The sequence below is a fragment of the Loxodonta africana genome, chromosome 22, assembly GCF_030014295.1.
Source record: "Loxodonta africana isolate mLoxAfr1 chromosome 22, mLoxAfr1.hap2, whole genome shotgun sequence".
Classification (NCBI taxonomy): Eukaryota; Metazoa; Chordata; class Mammalia; order Proboscidea; family Elephantidae; genus Loxodonta; species Loxodonta africana.
This window is the reverse complement of record NC_087363.1, coordinates 25,983,424-25,996,728: the sequence shown is the minus strand read 5'-3', so window position 1 is coordinate 25,996,728 and position 13,305 is coordinate 25,983,424. Positions and strand designations below refer to the sequence as shown.

General features: G+C 48.4%; 1 protein-coding gene across 7 annotated transcripts in view; it reads right to left on the bottom strand.

The window, feature by feature from the left end:
• Positions 1-1,214: 1,214 nt before the first annotated feature.
• The window catches only part of CCDC12 (coiled-coil domain containing 12), a 64,808-nt gene continuing 52,717 nt past the window's right edge, over positions 1,215-13,305 (bottom strand). For 2 of the 7 annotated variants that reach the window (XM_010589859.3, XM_064274655.1), the window contains 5 exons: positions 11,092-11,171; positions 9,421-9,482; positions 9,151-9,185; positions 7,987-8,063; positions 5,759-7,891 (listed from right to left, as the gene is read on the bottom strand). In XM_010589859.3, the coding sequence (XP_010588161.1) occupies positions 7,809-7,891; positions 7,987-8,063; positions 9,151-9,185; positions 9,421-9,482; positions 11,092-11,171 (337 nt within the window). In that variant the 3' untranslated portion in view covers positions 5,759-7,808. Of the gene's footprint in view, positions 2,167-5,758; positions 7,892-7,986; positions 8,064-9,150; positions 9,186-9,420; positions 9,483-11,091; positions 11,172-13,305 lie in introns of those variants that run through there. The other 5 variants (XM_064274656.1, XM_064274659.1, XM_064274657.1 and 2 more) reach the window with 5 other exon arrangements.

Genomic DNA, 13,305 nt, shown 5'->3' with positions numbered 1-13,305 from the left:
ATTGTTTGAGGGTGGCACAGGACCAGGCAGTGCTCTGTTCTGTTGTACACAGTGTTGCTAAGTTGGAATCGACTTGACAGCACCTAACAACAGCAACCTGAGAGATATTGGTCTCTAGATTTTTATATGCTTTTTCTGGTTTTGCCATCGAATAACACTGGCCTCATAAGATGAATTAAAGTGTTCCCTCTTCTATTTTCTGGAGGAGATTGTGCAGAATTGGTGTTAATTCTTCTTTAAAGGTTTGGTAGAGGTCTGCAGTGAAACCATGCGAGTTTGGAGATTTCTTTTTCAGGAGTTTTAAAATTATGAATTCAATAGCCTTTAAATTTACAGAACAATTCAAATTCTCTCTCTCAGGTGAGTTGTGACAGTTCGTGCTTTTCAAGAAATTGGCCCATTTCATCTAACTTTTATTATTTACAGTATTCCCTTTTTGTCCTTTTGATGTTTGCAGGGTCATGATATCCCTATTTCATTCCTGATATCTGTAATTTGTGTCTTTTTTTTGACATTCCTGCTTGAGGTTTGTCACGTGTATTGAACTTTCCAACGTTTACCAGTTTCTTTGCTTATCATTTTTTACTGCATCCTGTGGCAGGCACTGCTGGCTGCTTTCCCAGTATTCTGTTCTCCTTTCCCATGGGACCTCAATTTCTATTATGGTGGCAATATGCCCTGGTTAAAATATCTTTATTCCTCGCATATCTTTGCAGTTAGGGATGGCCCTGTGACACAGTAATGGCAGATAAGATTGAGGTCAAGCCTAGCAGATGGGGCTTGCCTGTTCCTCTTGCTTCCCTGTCCCACCTACAGTTCACACCTGGGGGTGCAGAGGCCACCATGAGGAGCTAAGGATGGCAGCTGGGGAGACAGAAGGGTAACCTCAAAGAGCAACTGCAGCAACCTGGGCTTGCTAACACAGTAACAATAAACCACTCCTTGTTTAAGGTCCTGTTTGTGGTGGCTGCCATATGTAGTCCTGATTCTCACACAGCCCATATCCCCCTCCTGCCCATATCCTGTTTTATGAGCCCATATCCTGTTCCTGCTGCAAAGCTTTCTTTAGTAGTTCTTTCAGCAATGATCAGTGTGTAGCAAACGCTTAGTGTTGTAAGCCTGAAAATGTCTCTCCTACCCTTTTTCTTTGTAATTGAGCAGACTGACATTTGTTTCCTCAGCACTTAGAAAAGACTGCTTTCTGGTATGTACTGTTGACAAAGAGTGAAACTCATTTCTTCGTAGGTAATGTCGTTTTTTTTTTTTTTCCATGTAGCCTGTATGCTTTTCCTATTTATTCTCAATGTTCTAATCTCAACCATTTTCACGAAACCACAGACGTGGTCATTTTAAAAAAAAATTCCAGTTCACAGTCAGTGACTTTAGGTTGTGAATTCTGCATATTTCTCTCTAAAACACTGTATGTGTGAAATTCAGCACATACACCAAGGTGTATAAAAATAAATGTTTACAGAGTAAAATGAATTCCCATCACTCAAGCCAAGAAAAAGAACACTATCAACACCTCTAAGACCTCTTGTGGGACCCTCTCTAAAGCTAACTTCAAGCCTGACCTTGACCACCACCTAGCTTTTCTGAGCCAACTTTATCACCTGTGTGTGAAGCCTTAGAGTATACAGTTTACTCTGCCTGTTTTGGAATGTCATACAAATGGGTCATACTCTATTTTTTCTGTGACTTGCTTCTTTCAAGATCTATCCATGTTGTACATAGCTATAGCTCATTTCGCTGCTACAGAATATTCTCTTGTAAAAATTACAACTTATTACCTCATCTACTTTTGATGTTTGTGTGAGAGTATGTGCTATTATGCGCAATGCTTCTATAAATATTTCTGTGCTTATATCCTGGTGTACATGTTCAACAGTTCTCTAGGACACTAAGAGTGGAATTGCTGGGTCAGTGTGCACGTACTTCACTTTTCCAAGGTGGCTGCATCGGTTAACGTTCCCACGCGTGATGGGTGAGAGGCCCCACTGCTTCACAGCACGCCAGCGTAGCTAATAGACTTCTGTTTGAAAGTCTCCCTTGGCTGACGTTACCCGAGCCTCCTCTGCTTTCTTCTGTTGTGTCTGTGCTTAATAGTGTTTTCAATCTGTCAATCTTTCTGTCTGGGTTTAGGTTTCTCTTTTAAATGGCATCAAACTAAGTTAAAACAAACAAACAAAAAAAAAAACAGTCCAGTACATTAATTGTAATTACTGACATCATCAGATTCATTTACTTGTCCCAACTTTTCCTTTTCTCTGCCTTCTTCTGGATAATTATTTCTCATTTCTTTCTTCTTTTTCCACCCCCCGCCCCACCTCAGCTAGTCTAGAAGGTACATACTCTGTTTCTTTTCTCTCAGGAACACCCTAGAAATGTCAGCCTGCCTAAATAAGAGAGTCTGAATCAGGGTCTTTTCTCTCTTCCTGTGTTAAGTGTCTTCGAAAAAAAACCAAAAAACAAAAAACGCAAACCCACTGCCATTGAGTCTCAAGTTGATTCTGACTCATAGCAACCCTACAGGATAGAGTAGAACTGCCCCATAGTGTTCCCAAGGAGTGGCTGGTGGATTCAAACTGCTTACATTTTGGTTAGGAGCCAAGCTCTTAACTACTGTGCCACCAGGGCTCCGAGTAAGCATCTGAGAAGCCTGTAATTCCAATCACCGTCTATCCCCTCTGGACTTATATACTATTGTTATTACGTGTTCTAAGTGTCCCTTGCTCTTTTTTTACTCCACAAAACATTTTTGTTTTATAGGGTTAATGCCTATGTAAATTTATACATTCTTCCTCTTCATTCCTTCTTATATCTCAGACTTTCCATCTCGTATTGTATTCCTGCAGTCTGAAGATATCCTTTACAATTTTTTTCCAAAGAACACTTATTTCGTTATTTTTGAAAAGCTTTATTGAGATGTATGTAATTCACATATCATACAATTCACCACACAATTCACCCATTTAAAGTGTACAATAGCTTTTAATATATTCACAGAATTGTGCAACCATCTCCACAGTCAATTTTTGAACATTTTTATTGCTCAACCTAGAATTTCTTTTAGTGAGAGTATGCTGGTGGCAAAATCCCTGCTTTTCTTGTACTCCAAAGATACTTTCTCTGGGTATAAAATTCTAAGTTGACAGTTTTCTTTTAGCACATGGAAGGTGTCATTCCAGTAACAATGGTTGCCAATTGAGATGTCTTTCAGTTCAATTGTTGCTCCTTGAAAGGTAATGTCTTTTATCCCTGACTAATTTTAAGATCTTTTCTTGCTCTTTGTGTTCTGCAATTTCATTATGTCTTTAGGTATGTGATGGTTTTGAAACATGTCCACAAATTCTGTGATAGCCCTCCCTTCAAAAGATGGAGCCTAATTTTTCTCCCTTTGGGTGTGGTTTGAACATAGTGACTCGCTCCTAACAAATAGAACGTGGCAGAATATTCCTTCCAGGACCAGGTGATAAAAGGCTCTGAAGCTTCCTCCTTGCTCTCTTGTTCACTGTGGTGGAAGCCAGCTGCCATGTTGTGAGAACACTCAAGTATGCCCTATGGAAAGGTATATGTGGCAAGGATTGGAGTCCTCCAGCCAACAGCTATGCGAATGAACCATCTTGGAAACAGAGCCTCCAGCCCCAGCCAAGCCTTCAGATGACTGCTACCCCAGGGAGCATCTTAACTGCAACCACATGAGACCCTGAGCTAGAACTACCCAAGCTAAGCTGCTCCTTAATTTCTGACCCAAAGAAACAGAAATAATAAATATTTTTTTAAATTTAAATATAAGTTTAAGTTTTGTTATACAGAAATTGATGATTAATACCACGTAGGGAAAAATTTTAAGTAAATTTGCTTACTGAGTTTTAAACGTATAAAAAAGTACACAATCATAAGTGTACAGGTCCATGAATATTCACAAAATGAATATACCTAATTAATCACCACCCAGATAAAAAATCGTAACATTTGAGTGTAGATTTCTTTTAATTTGTCCTGCTTGAGATTCACTGGCCTTTGTGAATCTGTGGATCGGTGACTTACTAAATTTTGGAACGTTCTCAATCACTGTTTTGCCAATAGTGCCTCTTCATCGTTTTTGCTTTTTCCTCCTAGAACTCCAATCACAGGCTTTGCGGGACCTTCTCACTCTATCCCCTCCCATGTTTCTCAGCCTCTTGTTCATATTATCGATGTTTACTCTGCTTAGCTGCATTCTGGGTAATTTCTTCAGATCTAGTTTCCCACTCACTCTCTTCAGCTGTGCCTAATCCACAGACACAGTGTTTTAAATTCCTATAATAATATTTTTTCTTTCCAGAACATGAGTTTGGTTCTTTTTCTAATCTATTCCTATTCTGAAGACTCTTTTACTTCTTAAATCATTTTGAAACATATTTAAATGCTATGACTGACAATCCTCATGTCTGAACTCTTCGCAAGTCTGATTCTGCTATTTGTCTGAAGTCCTTTGCTCTTGGTGCTTTGTTGCTTTGTGTAGCTGGTGAATTTTTCTGTAAGCTCCTCATTTTTCTTGGCACTTTATCAGTGAGAAGTCCTTGAGGTGAATAAAGGGTCAACCGAGGAGGACGTGCATTTGTCTCTATCAGATGTCTACTCTAAATTCTGGGCTTGAGGTTTTTTATGTGCAAACTCACAGGTGGGCTGGCTTATAAACACAATTTCTCAGGGGAGACCCTTTTCCACTTGACTAAGTGGCAAGATCCAATTTTCCTCTGGGATGCCAGGAGAGCAGATTTATATTTATCCGCACAGGATGCAGCCCCTTGGGGACTCAGTTTTATGGAGGGTTCTCCGACTAGGACCTCATTTTGTATAGGTCTTTAGCTGTCTTGACCCCAGCCATCAAGGACCCCAAAAACCAATGTTCAAGTTTACCTGGTCTGTCAAATGCCCTCAAGGCAAAGGCCAGGCCTCCATTTCTGCTGCCTCTCTTACTTTTTTGCCCACGTATTCCTTACTTGCTTGCCAGCTCACTGCTGCATTTAAAAAGTTTTCGTTGTTGTTATTTAGTTGTTTGCAAAGCGAGGATCAGTTCAAGCACCTATTTTACCATGATGCCAGTAACACCAATAGTCAGCCATTCCTTCTTCAATTATCTACTCTCTCTGGCTTTCTTTTCCTGGAAAGAAAGCTATTGTCACAGTTCTCAATCTACCCCTTCTCTCCCTCTTTGTCTCTCTCTCTCAACTTTTGGATGACCTTCTTAGTTTTAACTTCCAACTTATTAATTCCTTCTTTAACTAAGTTATTATTTAACTCTTCTAAAGAGTTTATTTTAATGACCATACTCTTTATTTCTAAGATTTCTAATTCGTTCTTTCTTATGTCTAATCCCTATTCTTGAGTTATGTGGGCCAGTCCTTCTTTAATCTCTCTGATGATAAAACAAATGTTCATTTTAAAGCCTTTTAGGGTGTTACTGTTTCAGTTTCCTCAGGTATAAATTCTCTCACTTGTTGAGGTCTTAGAATTCTTGTTTAAGGAACTGGATTTTCTCATGTGCTTTGTAATTTTTGTTTGAGAGCCCATCATCCATGGTAGTTTTTTGTTTTTCTCTCTCCCTATAGGAAAGTTTCAGAAGCCTTGGTGGCACGGTGGTTAAGCATTTGGCTGCTAACCAAAGGGTCCGCAGTTCGCATCTACCAGCCACTCCTTGGAAACCCTATGGGGCAGTTCTACTCTGTCCTATAGGGTCACTACGAGTCGGAATCAAATTGACAGCAATGGGTTTGTTTTTTTTTTTTTTTTGGTCTGTAGGAAAGTTTTAGGGCACTTAGGGTTTTAAACTCAAAAGCAGGCCACTCATTGTTCTCTGAGATCTCACACTATAGGAATAAGCCTACTCTAGTCCTAGAGCTAGTATTAAATGGAAGCCCAGCTGTCAGTCACCAGGTGTCTGCATCTCTCCTTTGTTTACTCAATCCCAGGTGCAGACCTCAGCTGTGCAGGGGCAGCCTGGCTCCAGTCCTGACAACTGTGAGCTTGCTTGGTCCTTGTCCCTTGTGGGAGTTAGAGTCCTGGCTTTGTCCCATTGCTTGCTGCAGTGGCCAGCCACCTTCCACTTCAGACCTCACTCGTAGCTACAAGTTTCTGCTCCTTTTCTACAAAGGAATCACCTTTTGGAAGTAGCTAAATAATAAAGCATTTTATTGACTGTGTGAGGATGTTGGTCTCTGTGCATGCACTCACTCCACCTCCCTGACCCAAGTTCTCAGCACTGTCCACGAGAGCTGGGCCACTGTGTACCTGGAATACAGCACAGAGGGAAGGGCATATGGGATGACTTGGTGGACAGAGGACTTGGGTACTCCCTCAGCTCCACAGTCACCCCTTCCCACCCCAAACGGCCCAGATGATGAGCTCACTTCATCTCTGGACTCACTGGGATAGAATGTACAGGTCTGTGCCTGAAGGCTTTCTGGGTACCACACACTTTACTCACAAAGCTGGACAGTGACCGATGGTGAAAACTGTGGAAATGGGGATGAAGTACATGCCCTTCTGAAGCACTTCACACAGAGGTTTTGCTTATGAAGAGGCTGGTCGGGGGGCGGGGGGCGGGGGGTGGTGGCAAGGGCAGGAGGCTCAAAGGGAACCCTGAATGAAATGGAAGCATGTAACCATCCTGGAGGAGATGAAATTCCAAATGATTACAGAAACCTAGAGCCAGAGATGATGTGGGCTGTCAGTTGCCCTGGAGAGTCAGCTCCACAAAGGGGGCTACTGGGCCTAAAGCCACAACCTTGGGGACCCAGGAACGAAGACCACAGCTGAAACCCAGACAACACCCCAGTTTGTACCAGAATGTGTCACCTCTCCCTGTATGGGGCTCTGTCCCAGGGAAGCCACCATCTGACTGGCTGAAATACGGAGAGAAGCTGCTTGGGAGTGGACAGGGTAGGAAAGGGACAGCGTAACAGGCCTCAAATCTGGAGCAGCGTGGAGTTGAAGCCTGCCAGGGCACAGAGCATACCTTTCACAGGCCCTGCCTCTTCCTTTTCCTCCTCACTATGAGAGGCTTCACAGGGGAACAGAGCAGGAACATCTCCAGGCTGTCCCACAGACCACTGCAAGGCCTAGGCCAGACTGTATCAGTCATCCAAGGGTTTTGAGATCACCACTGCTGACCAAGGACCAGCCAGGACCTGGACTCAAGTCAGCCCAGGGTGTTCCTTACTCCTCCAGCCTCAACATGCCCTGCCCAAGAGAGGGCTTACTTGTATTAAGCGCTGCCTCTGCCCTGGCTGGAGCCCTGGTGGCTCAGTGGTTAAGCATTCAGCTGCTAACCAAAAGGCAGGTAGTTTGAATTCACCAGCTGCTCCTTGGAAACCCTATGGGGCAGTTCTATTCTGTCCTATAGGGTCGCTATGAGTCAGAATCAACTCAATAGCAATGGGTTTTTTTTTTTTTCTTTCATTTTCTGTCCTGTCTTGGGACCCAAACCCACAGCAATCCCAGGGCCCAGGAAAAATTGGATAGGTTTCTGCTATACACAGGGGTTTGCTTGTCTCTATTTCCAGATACAAAAAAAAGTTTGAAATACATACATATGTATATATACACAGGCACAGCCAGAGTCACTGCTGGCTCCACCCCTGCTCAGAGTGGTGGGGACCACCCAGAAGGCAGGGAGCTGACCTCACCCCATGGGGGGTTTCAGACCTGATGAGGCAGGGAGTCACTGTTCTGAAGTCAATCCAGAGGTGATGGCAAGCCCAGCCCACCCCTGCCTACCTACAGGGCAGGTCTGACAGGCAGGTCAGGGCACAGGGCACACCTCAGTCGGAGTCACAGGCCTCCGGTTCAGCAGTGGCATCCACTGCAGAAGCCAGGCTGTCCTCCTGGCCTTTCAGTCTCTCACCTGGGAGAAACAGCAGACAGAAGGGGTGGGGAGAGGCTCTGTGCTTGGCCACCACCCAGAGGACAGGGACCCGCCTTGCCCAGCCCTGCACTTACGGATCAGCTCAGCAATGGCTCTCTGCGTCCGCTTTTCTAGCTTCTCCAGCTTCTTGGCCACATCTCTCTTGAGGTCCCTGGAGCGGGGAAGTAGGGTGAAACCAGAGGCTTAAGTCTGGCTTGGATGTGGCCTTAGCTCTCTCCCCACCTGCACTAGGAATTAGGAATCACACTGGCTGGCCTGAGGGACTGCCCCGGGGAAGAGGCCAGGACACTCCCCTCTTTCCCTGTCTGCACCCTGGTCCAGAACCCGCGTCAGCCATCTTCTCATTCTCACTGAGGTGGTGGGCTGGCACCACAGCCCCACTAACACAAGGTACTGAGCCAAGGTGTGCAAGGGTGCATGCTTCCCTGGGAATCCTCTTGTCTGGTTCCCTCGGTCACCATGAGGGAGCGACTTTCCCTGGGCCACTGTGGGCCCCGCTCCTCCTCTGGCCACGTGCTCGCCTCTGCCACCACAGGCTTCCAGAAGTGCACATGTACTCAGTCTGTTTTCTCTGGCTCTAGGTTTCTTAGGACACACAACCTCTACTTTTGTTTCATCAAATTAAAACACCCTCAGCTGATGCTGTACTTGACACAGTGTCAGACTTCTCAGAATTACAGGCCAGAGGGATCTGATCCCTCCCAGCCCACATGGCGTCTCTCACCCTCTTTCTCAGCTCATTCACAGGGGAACTGGACAAGGACGAACATCCCCATTTTACAGATGAGGAAATTGGGGCCAGAGGGGAGCAGGCAGAACTGGGACAGAAACTCATGTCTGCCCTTCCCACCATCCTGTCTCCACCCTGTGGATCTCTGAGGGCAAAGGTTCAGCCTTGCTGAAATTGGGCTCTCTGGGATGAGGCAGGTCCTCATCCTTCTAGAAAGGGCTTCTTGAGGGAATGGCCATTCTCCCTTCTGCCTGAACCCCTTCCCCATGGCCAGCCCCTTCCGGCCTTTCAGATCTTGGCACTCATCTCATCCCCCATCACTTCCCTCTTGTCCCTCCATTTATGTCCTTCTCAGCACTTATTTCAGACAGTAATTATCTTGTGTAGCTACATGTCTATACCGTCAGTCCCCGCACTGTGAGGCTGGGAAGAGCCTGGCCTGGGGACCATGCCTAGCACCAAGAAGCGCCCAGTCAGCCTGCACTAACCCTGCCCGTGCAACACTCACCAATCAGGCTTCCGCGGGGCAAGGTTGGCCAGGTCCTGGGGAGGAGGAAACATATGTCAGGGGCTGGAGGGGCCTGGCCCCAGGGGAAGTGGGAAGGTAGGGGACAGACGTGAGAAAATGAGGAAGCAGAAGGAGAAGAGGAAGCAGGGAGGTGGGAAGGGAATAAAGAAGTGGAGAGAAGGAAGGAGGACAGAGGAAGAGCAGTCAGGGAAGGGGAAAAGGGTACACAGAAGCAGTGAGGGAGAACAGGGGACACCCCTAGGCACTTACCACTTCCTCAATGATAGGCTCTGGCTTGGCGGCCTCCAGCTGCTCCTTCACCTTCTCTTCCACTAGAGGGGGCAAGACAACAACGGAGGCCTTTTGGAAAGGAGCTGTACACTCCACGGCCATACTGAGGCCACACGGGAGGGGCAGAAGGGGCCAGATGCCCTTGTCTCCACCTCTCCCCTCAGCCCCTAACCAGCCAGAGGTAAAGCCCCTGCAAAGACCACCCTAGAGAAGGGGCCTAGGTTTCCCAGATGAAGGCAATCCCTTGGGGTGAGGTAGAGACAGCAGGAGGCACTCAGCTGGAGTAGACAGAGCCCTGACTTCCAGTCAGGAAGGAAGCATGGACGCGGACACTGACGCTACTCTCAGCATCAGACTTCCCAACTATAAACGAGATGGTTGCCTGGATATATCTAAAGTTGTATGGTTTTGTGAAGCGCCTTGTGGACTGGCTTTTCCTATAACCTCCAGGGGGCTCCTCTGGGCCTTGGGCTGACCCTGGCCAAAGGTGGCTTTTCTCCCCATCCACTTTCAGGTGTGTGTTCTCAAGACCAGGAGATGGCCACCTTTTCACTCCACCCAGCTGCTGCACAGCACAGCAGGCCTCTGGGCAGTCTAGGCAGGAGCGCCCTGCCCCTGTAGAACAGTCTCCAGAGGGGGTCTGTCAGGGCACTAACAAGAAGTCTGGGCTCTGTGAGCTCTCCCAACTCAGTTGTACCACATTCCCTCAGGGTCCTCCCTGCCCTGCCTCACCTCCCTCCAGCCACAGGTGTGAGTTCCAGGCTGCCTCCTGGCCCTGAGGTGTGAGACCAGCTCCCCATTCCTTTCTCTCTTGCCTTATTGTCCCCCACTGTGCCACTGCCCCCACCACAGTGGTGCCCAAAGTTTAAAGCAAGTCACCTAGGAAGCGTTTGAATCTCAGGGGTGGAGGAAGTGGGGAGAAGCAGACTGGGATGCGGTCAAATGCGGAATGTTATTTTTTTTTACAAGGTAAATGTATTCATTTATTACTCGTACAATTAAGAACTGATAACAAAAATAAAACCTAAAAACTGAGAGTATCTCCAGGGCTGGGATCTACATGATTAAGAAGCTCCCTGGCATCTCTGGCATGGATGGCTGTGGACAGGCCAGGGGCCAGCCTGATGCTCCTGGTTGCTGTGCTGCCCCCCAGGCTGGCCCAGATGCTGCCCCTCATCCCATTGCTGGACCATTTCTCCCCATCATTTGTGCTCTGGTGCTGCCAAGCCTCAAGCCCAGTCTGCCTGCCCACTGCTGAGTGCCTGAATGGTTGGTCCTCCTCAGGGTCTCTCACTCTAACCCACCCAGGGTCCACAGGACCCATTACCCTGTTCTCCTTCCCAAGAGTCCCAGGGCCACATCCACTTCTCAGCCTAGAGGGCCCTCTGAGGGGTATGGTCTCTCCTAGAGCCCTTCTCCTAGAGCTCTCCTAGAGCTCTCAAACTCAGGGCCTGAGCTGGGCAGAGTGGGCACAGCAGGCCTCCCCAGCACCCTGACAGCCTCTCTGCTGTCGCCAAGCCTATCTGTGCATCTGCTGTGAGACGGTGACAGAGGGCTTCCCGGAGGCCCGACTTCTGGCCCTGGCACTGCTAGTTATTCTCTGAGGTGGATGCAGCTGACAGTGCCACAGTGGAGCGGCAGGCCACCTACCTGCGACTGGTTTGGCCTGGGGCACCCTCCTCTTCTTCAGGTCCTCATCCTCTGGGACATAGTTCCGCAGCCTGAGCTCCCTACAAGGGCAGAGAACAAGCAGAGGTGAAGTCAAGTATGTGGTATCGTCTCATTCACCCTATACAACTTGCGTGTCTAAATGATTAACCCACACGGGCTGGTTACTTCCAGCTCTCCTTTGGTCTCTCTACAGATGGCCTGGTGAAGGGGGCAAAGTGTGGGACAGAAGCATCATTGGGACAGGCCTCCCTCTCTGAGCCTCAGCCCTTCTGCCCTCCAAAGGCCCTGCCTGGCTGATAGGATTTTGGTTCTCTCCCATTGGCTGGCTGTCTCTCCTCGATCATCTCCACCTGGCAGTTAAGAGAACTGAGGGTCAGAGGTGACGCCATTTTCCCAAGGTCACATAGCAGTGGTTGCAGGGCCTGACTCCAAGTCAGGCTGTGCTTCTGAGCCGAGTTACTCCTAAAAGAGGAGGTCAACGATCCTATCCCCAATCCTCCACGCCCAGCCTTCTCCTAAGAGCCTTTGTGCCCTGGGGCCACTGCCAAGCAGTCCCTCAAATATGGATGGCAAGGGTCTGGGTGTGCTGGGTCAGGCATGTGAGGTGGTGAGTGAGGGAGAATGACGTGTGGACAAGGCAGGCAAAGTACTCAGGCTTCACGGGGGCACAGCTGCTTACAGCTAGTGAGGATGTGGAAGGACTCCAGGAGGAGGTGGCACCCAGGCCCGAGGCCAAAGAGGACAAAGTCAAGGCACAAAGCAGATGACAGGCTCACCCCACAGGACCCAGGACTGCTGGGAGCAGCAGATGAGGGTGCTGAGGACAGGCAGGACGGAATGCAAGACTGAGAGAGCCTCTGGCCACGTGGACGGTGTGAGAACTGCATAGCCACCGCAGCAAGAGGTCCTTAAAATGCCGAGTCCAAGACTTCTGTGAAGGGAGAGGAGCCACGAGGGACCAGAATCACAAGAGCCCATATGGGGGACCTGGGGCCAGTGAGCATGTTATTTCCCTCTCATCTCAGTCTCCTTAGGCAGGGCTGTCTCTGCCAAGGGGTCACTGGGGGCCTCCCTGGCTCAGTGGCTCATCACACCAGAGCTCTGACCTCCAGTTAAGAAGCATGGACGCTATTCTAGGCCTCAGTCGCCCCAACTACAAAAGGAGAGGGTAGCCTATATATATTCAAAGTTATAGATGTGCTAACCCTCACAAGCACAGAGCTTGCCTGCAGGAAGAGGGGGCCCCGGCTAACTCCACAGGGTGGCAGGGAGAGTTCCTGGGGGCTTCTGGGCTAAGTAAAGGCAGTTGGGCAAGATAGACACTGGGACAGACGTGTAGGCCCTGAGGGATGCGGAAGTGGCCCACACATGCAAACCAGGTAAGACTGGAATGTGGGTCTCCTCCTTCCCTGCTTCCTCTTTCAGGCCCTTTCAAGGGCCACTGGCCCCTCAAAAAGTCCCAGGTCTCCAGGGCAAAGAACATTTTCCCAATGGGAGGCCTTCCACAGTGACAGGCTCTACACCAGGCAAAAGCACTTTCGACTCCCCCAGGCCCTAGGAGGCATGTTTTTTCAGAAGGGACAGAGCTGATGTCTGTGGCCATATGGCTGACAAGTGGCAATGCTCTGAACACCGGGCTTTCTGATGCCAAATTCAGTCCCCTGTTCACCAGCTCCACCTGGCCCCGCCCCTACTACACATCCCATCTTCTCCCCTCCTGCCAGGGCCCCCGTGGCCTAGACCCTCTGTGCCCAGGGCAGTACCAGCATCTCCTGTGTGTGGGAAGCCCACCCCACACTACAAGGTCTGCTGCCCCCAAGGAGCAGGAACAGATGCCCACCCTGTCCCTCATCCTTAATGCTGCCTCAGGCCTGGTGGTAATGGTCAGGTCACTGAGCATAAGAAGGGAAAGTGGAGCAGATATGGTATGCTTTCAGTCACAACAAGGTGGGGAGGAAAGAGGAAGAGAAACTGGGTGTGGGAAGAAAACTGCAGGGATTAATGAGAAAAAAACTGTCCCTCTCAGAAACTAGCTCCAAGATTCTGTGAGAAACTGATGGGAGAAAACAGAGCCCTATGGGAGCTGTCCCCAGAACTTACAGCAGCTAACAAGTAACCTGCCCCACCATGCTGCCCAGGGCTTCAGAAGACCAGCTGGAACAGGGAGGACAGAGCAGGGGGAGAGGAAGTGGC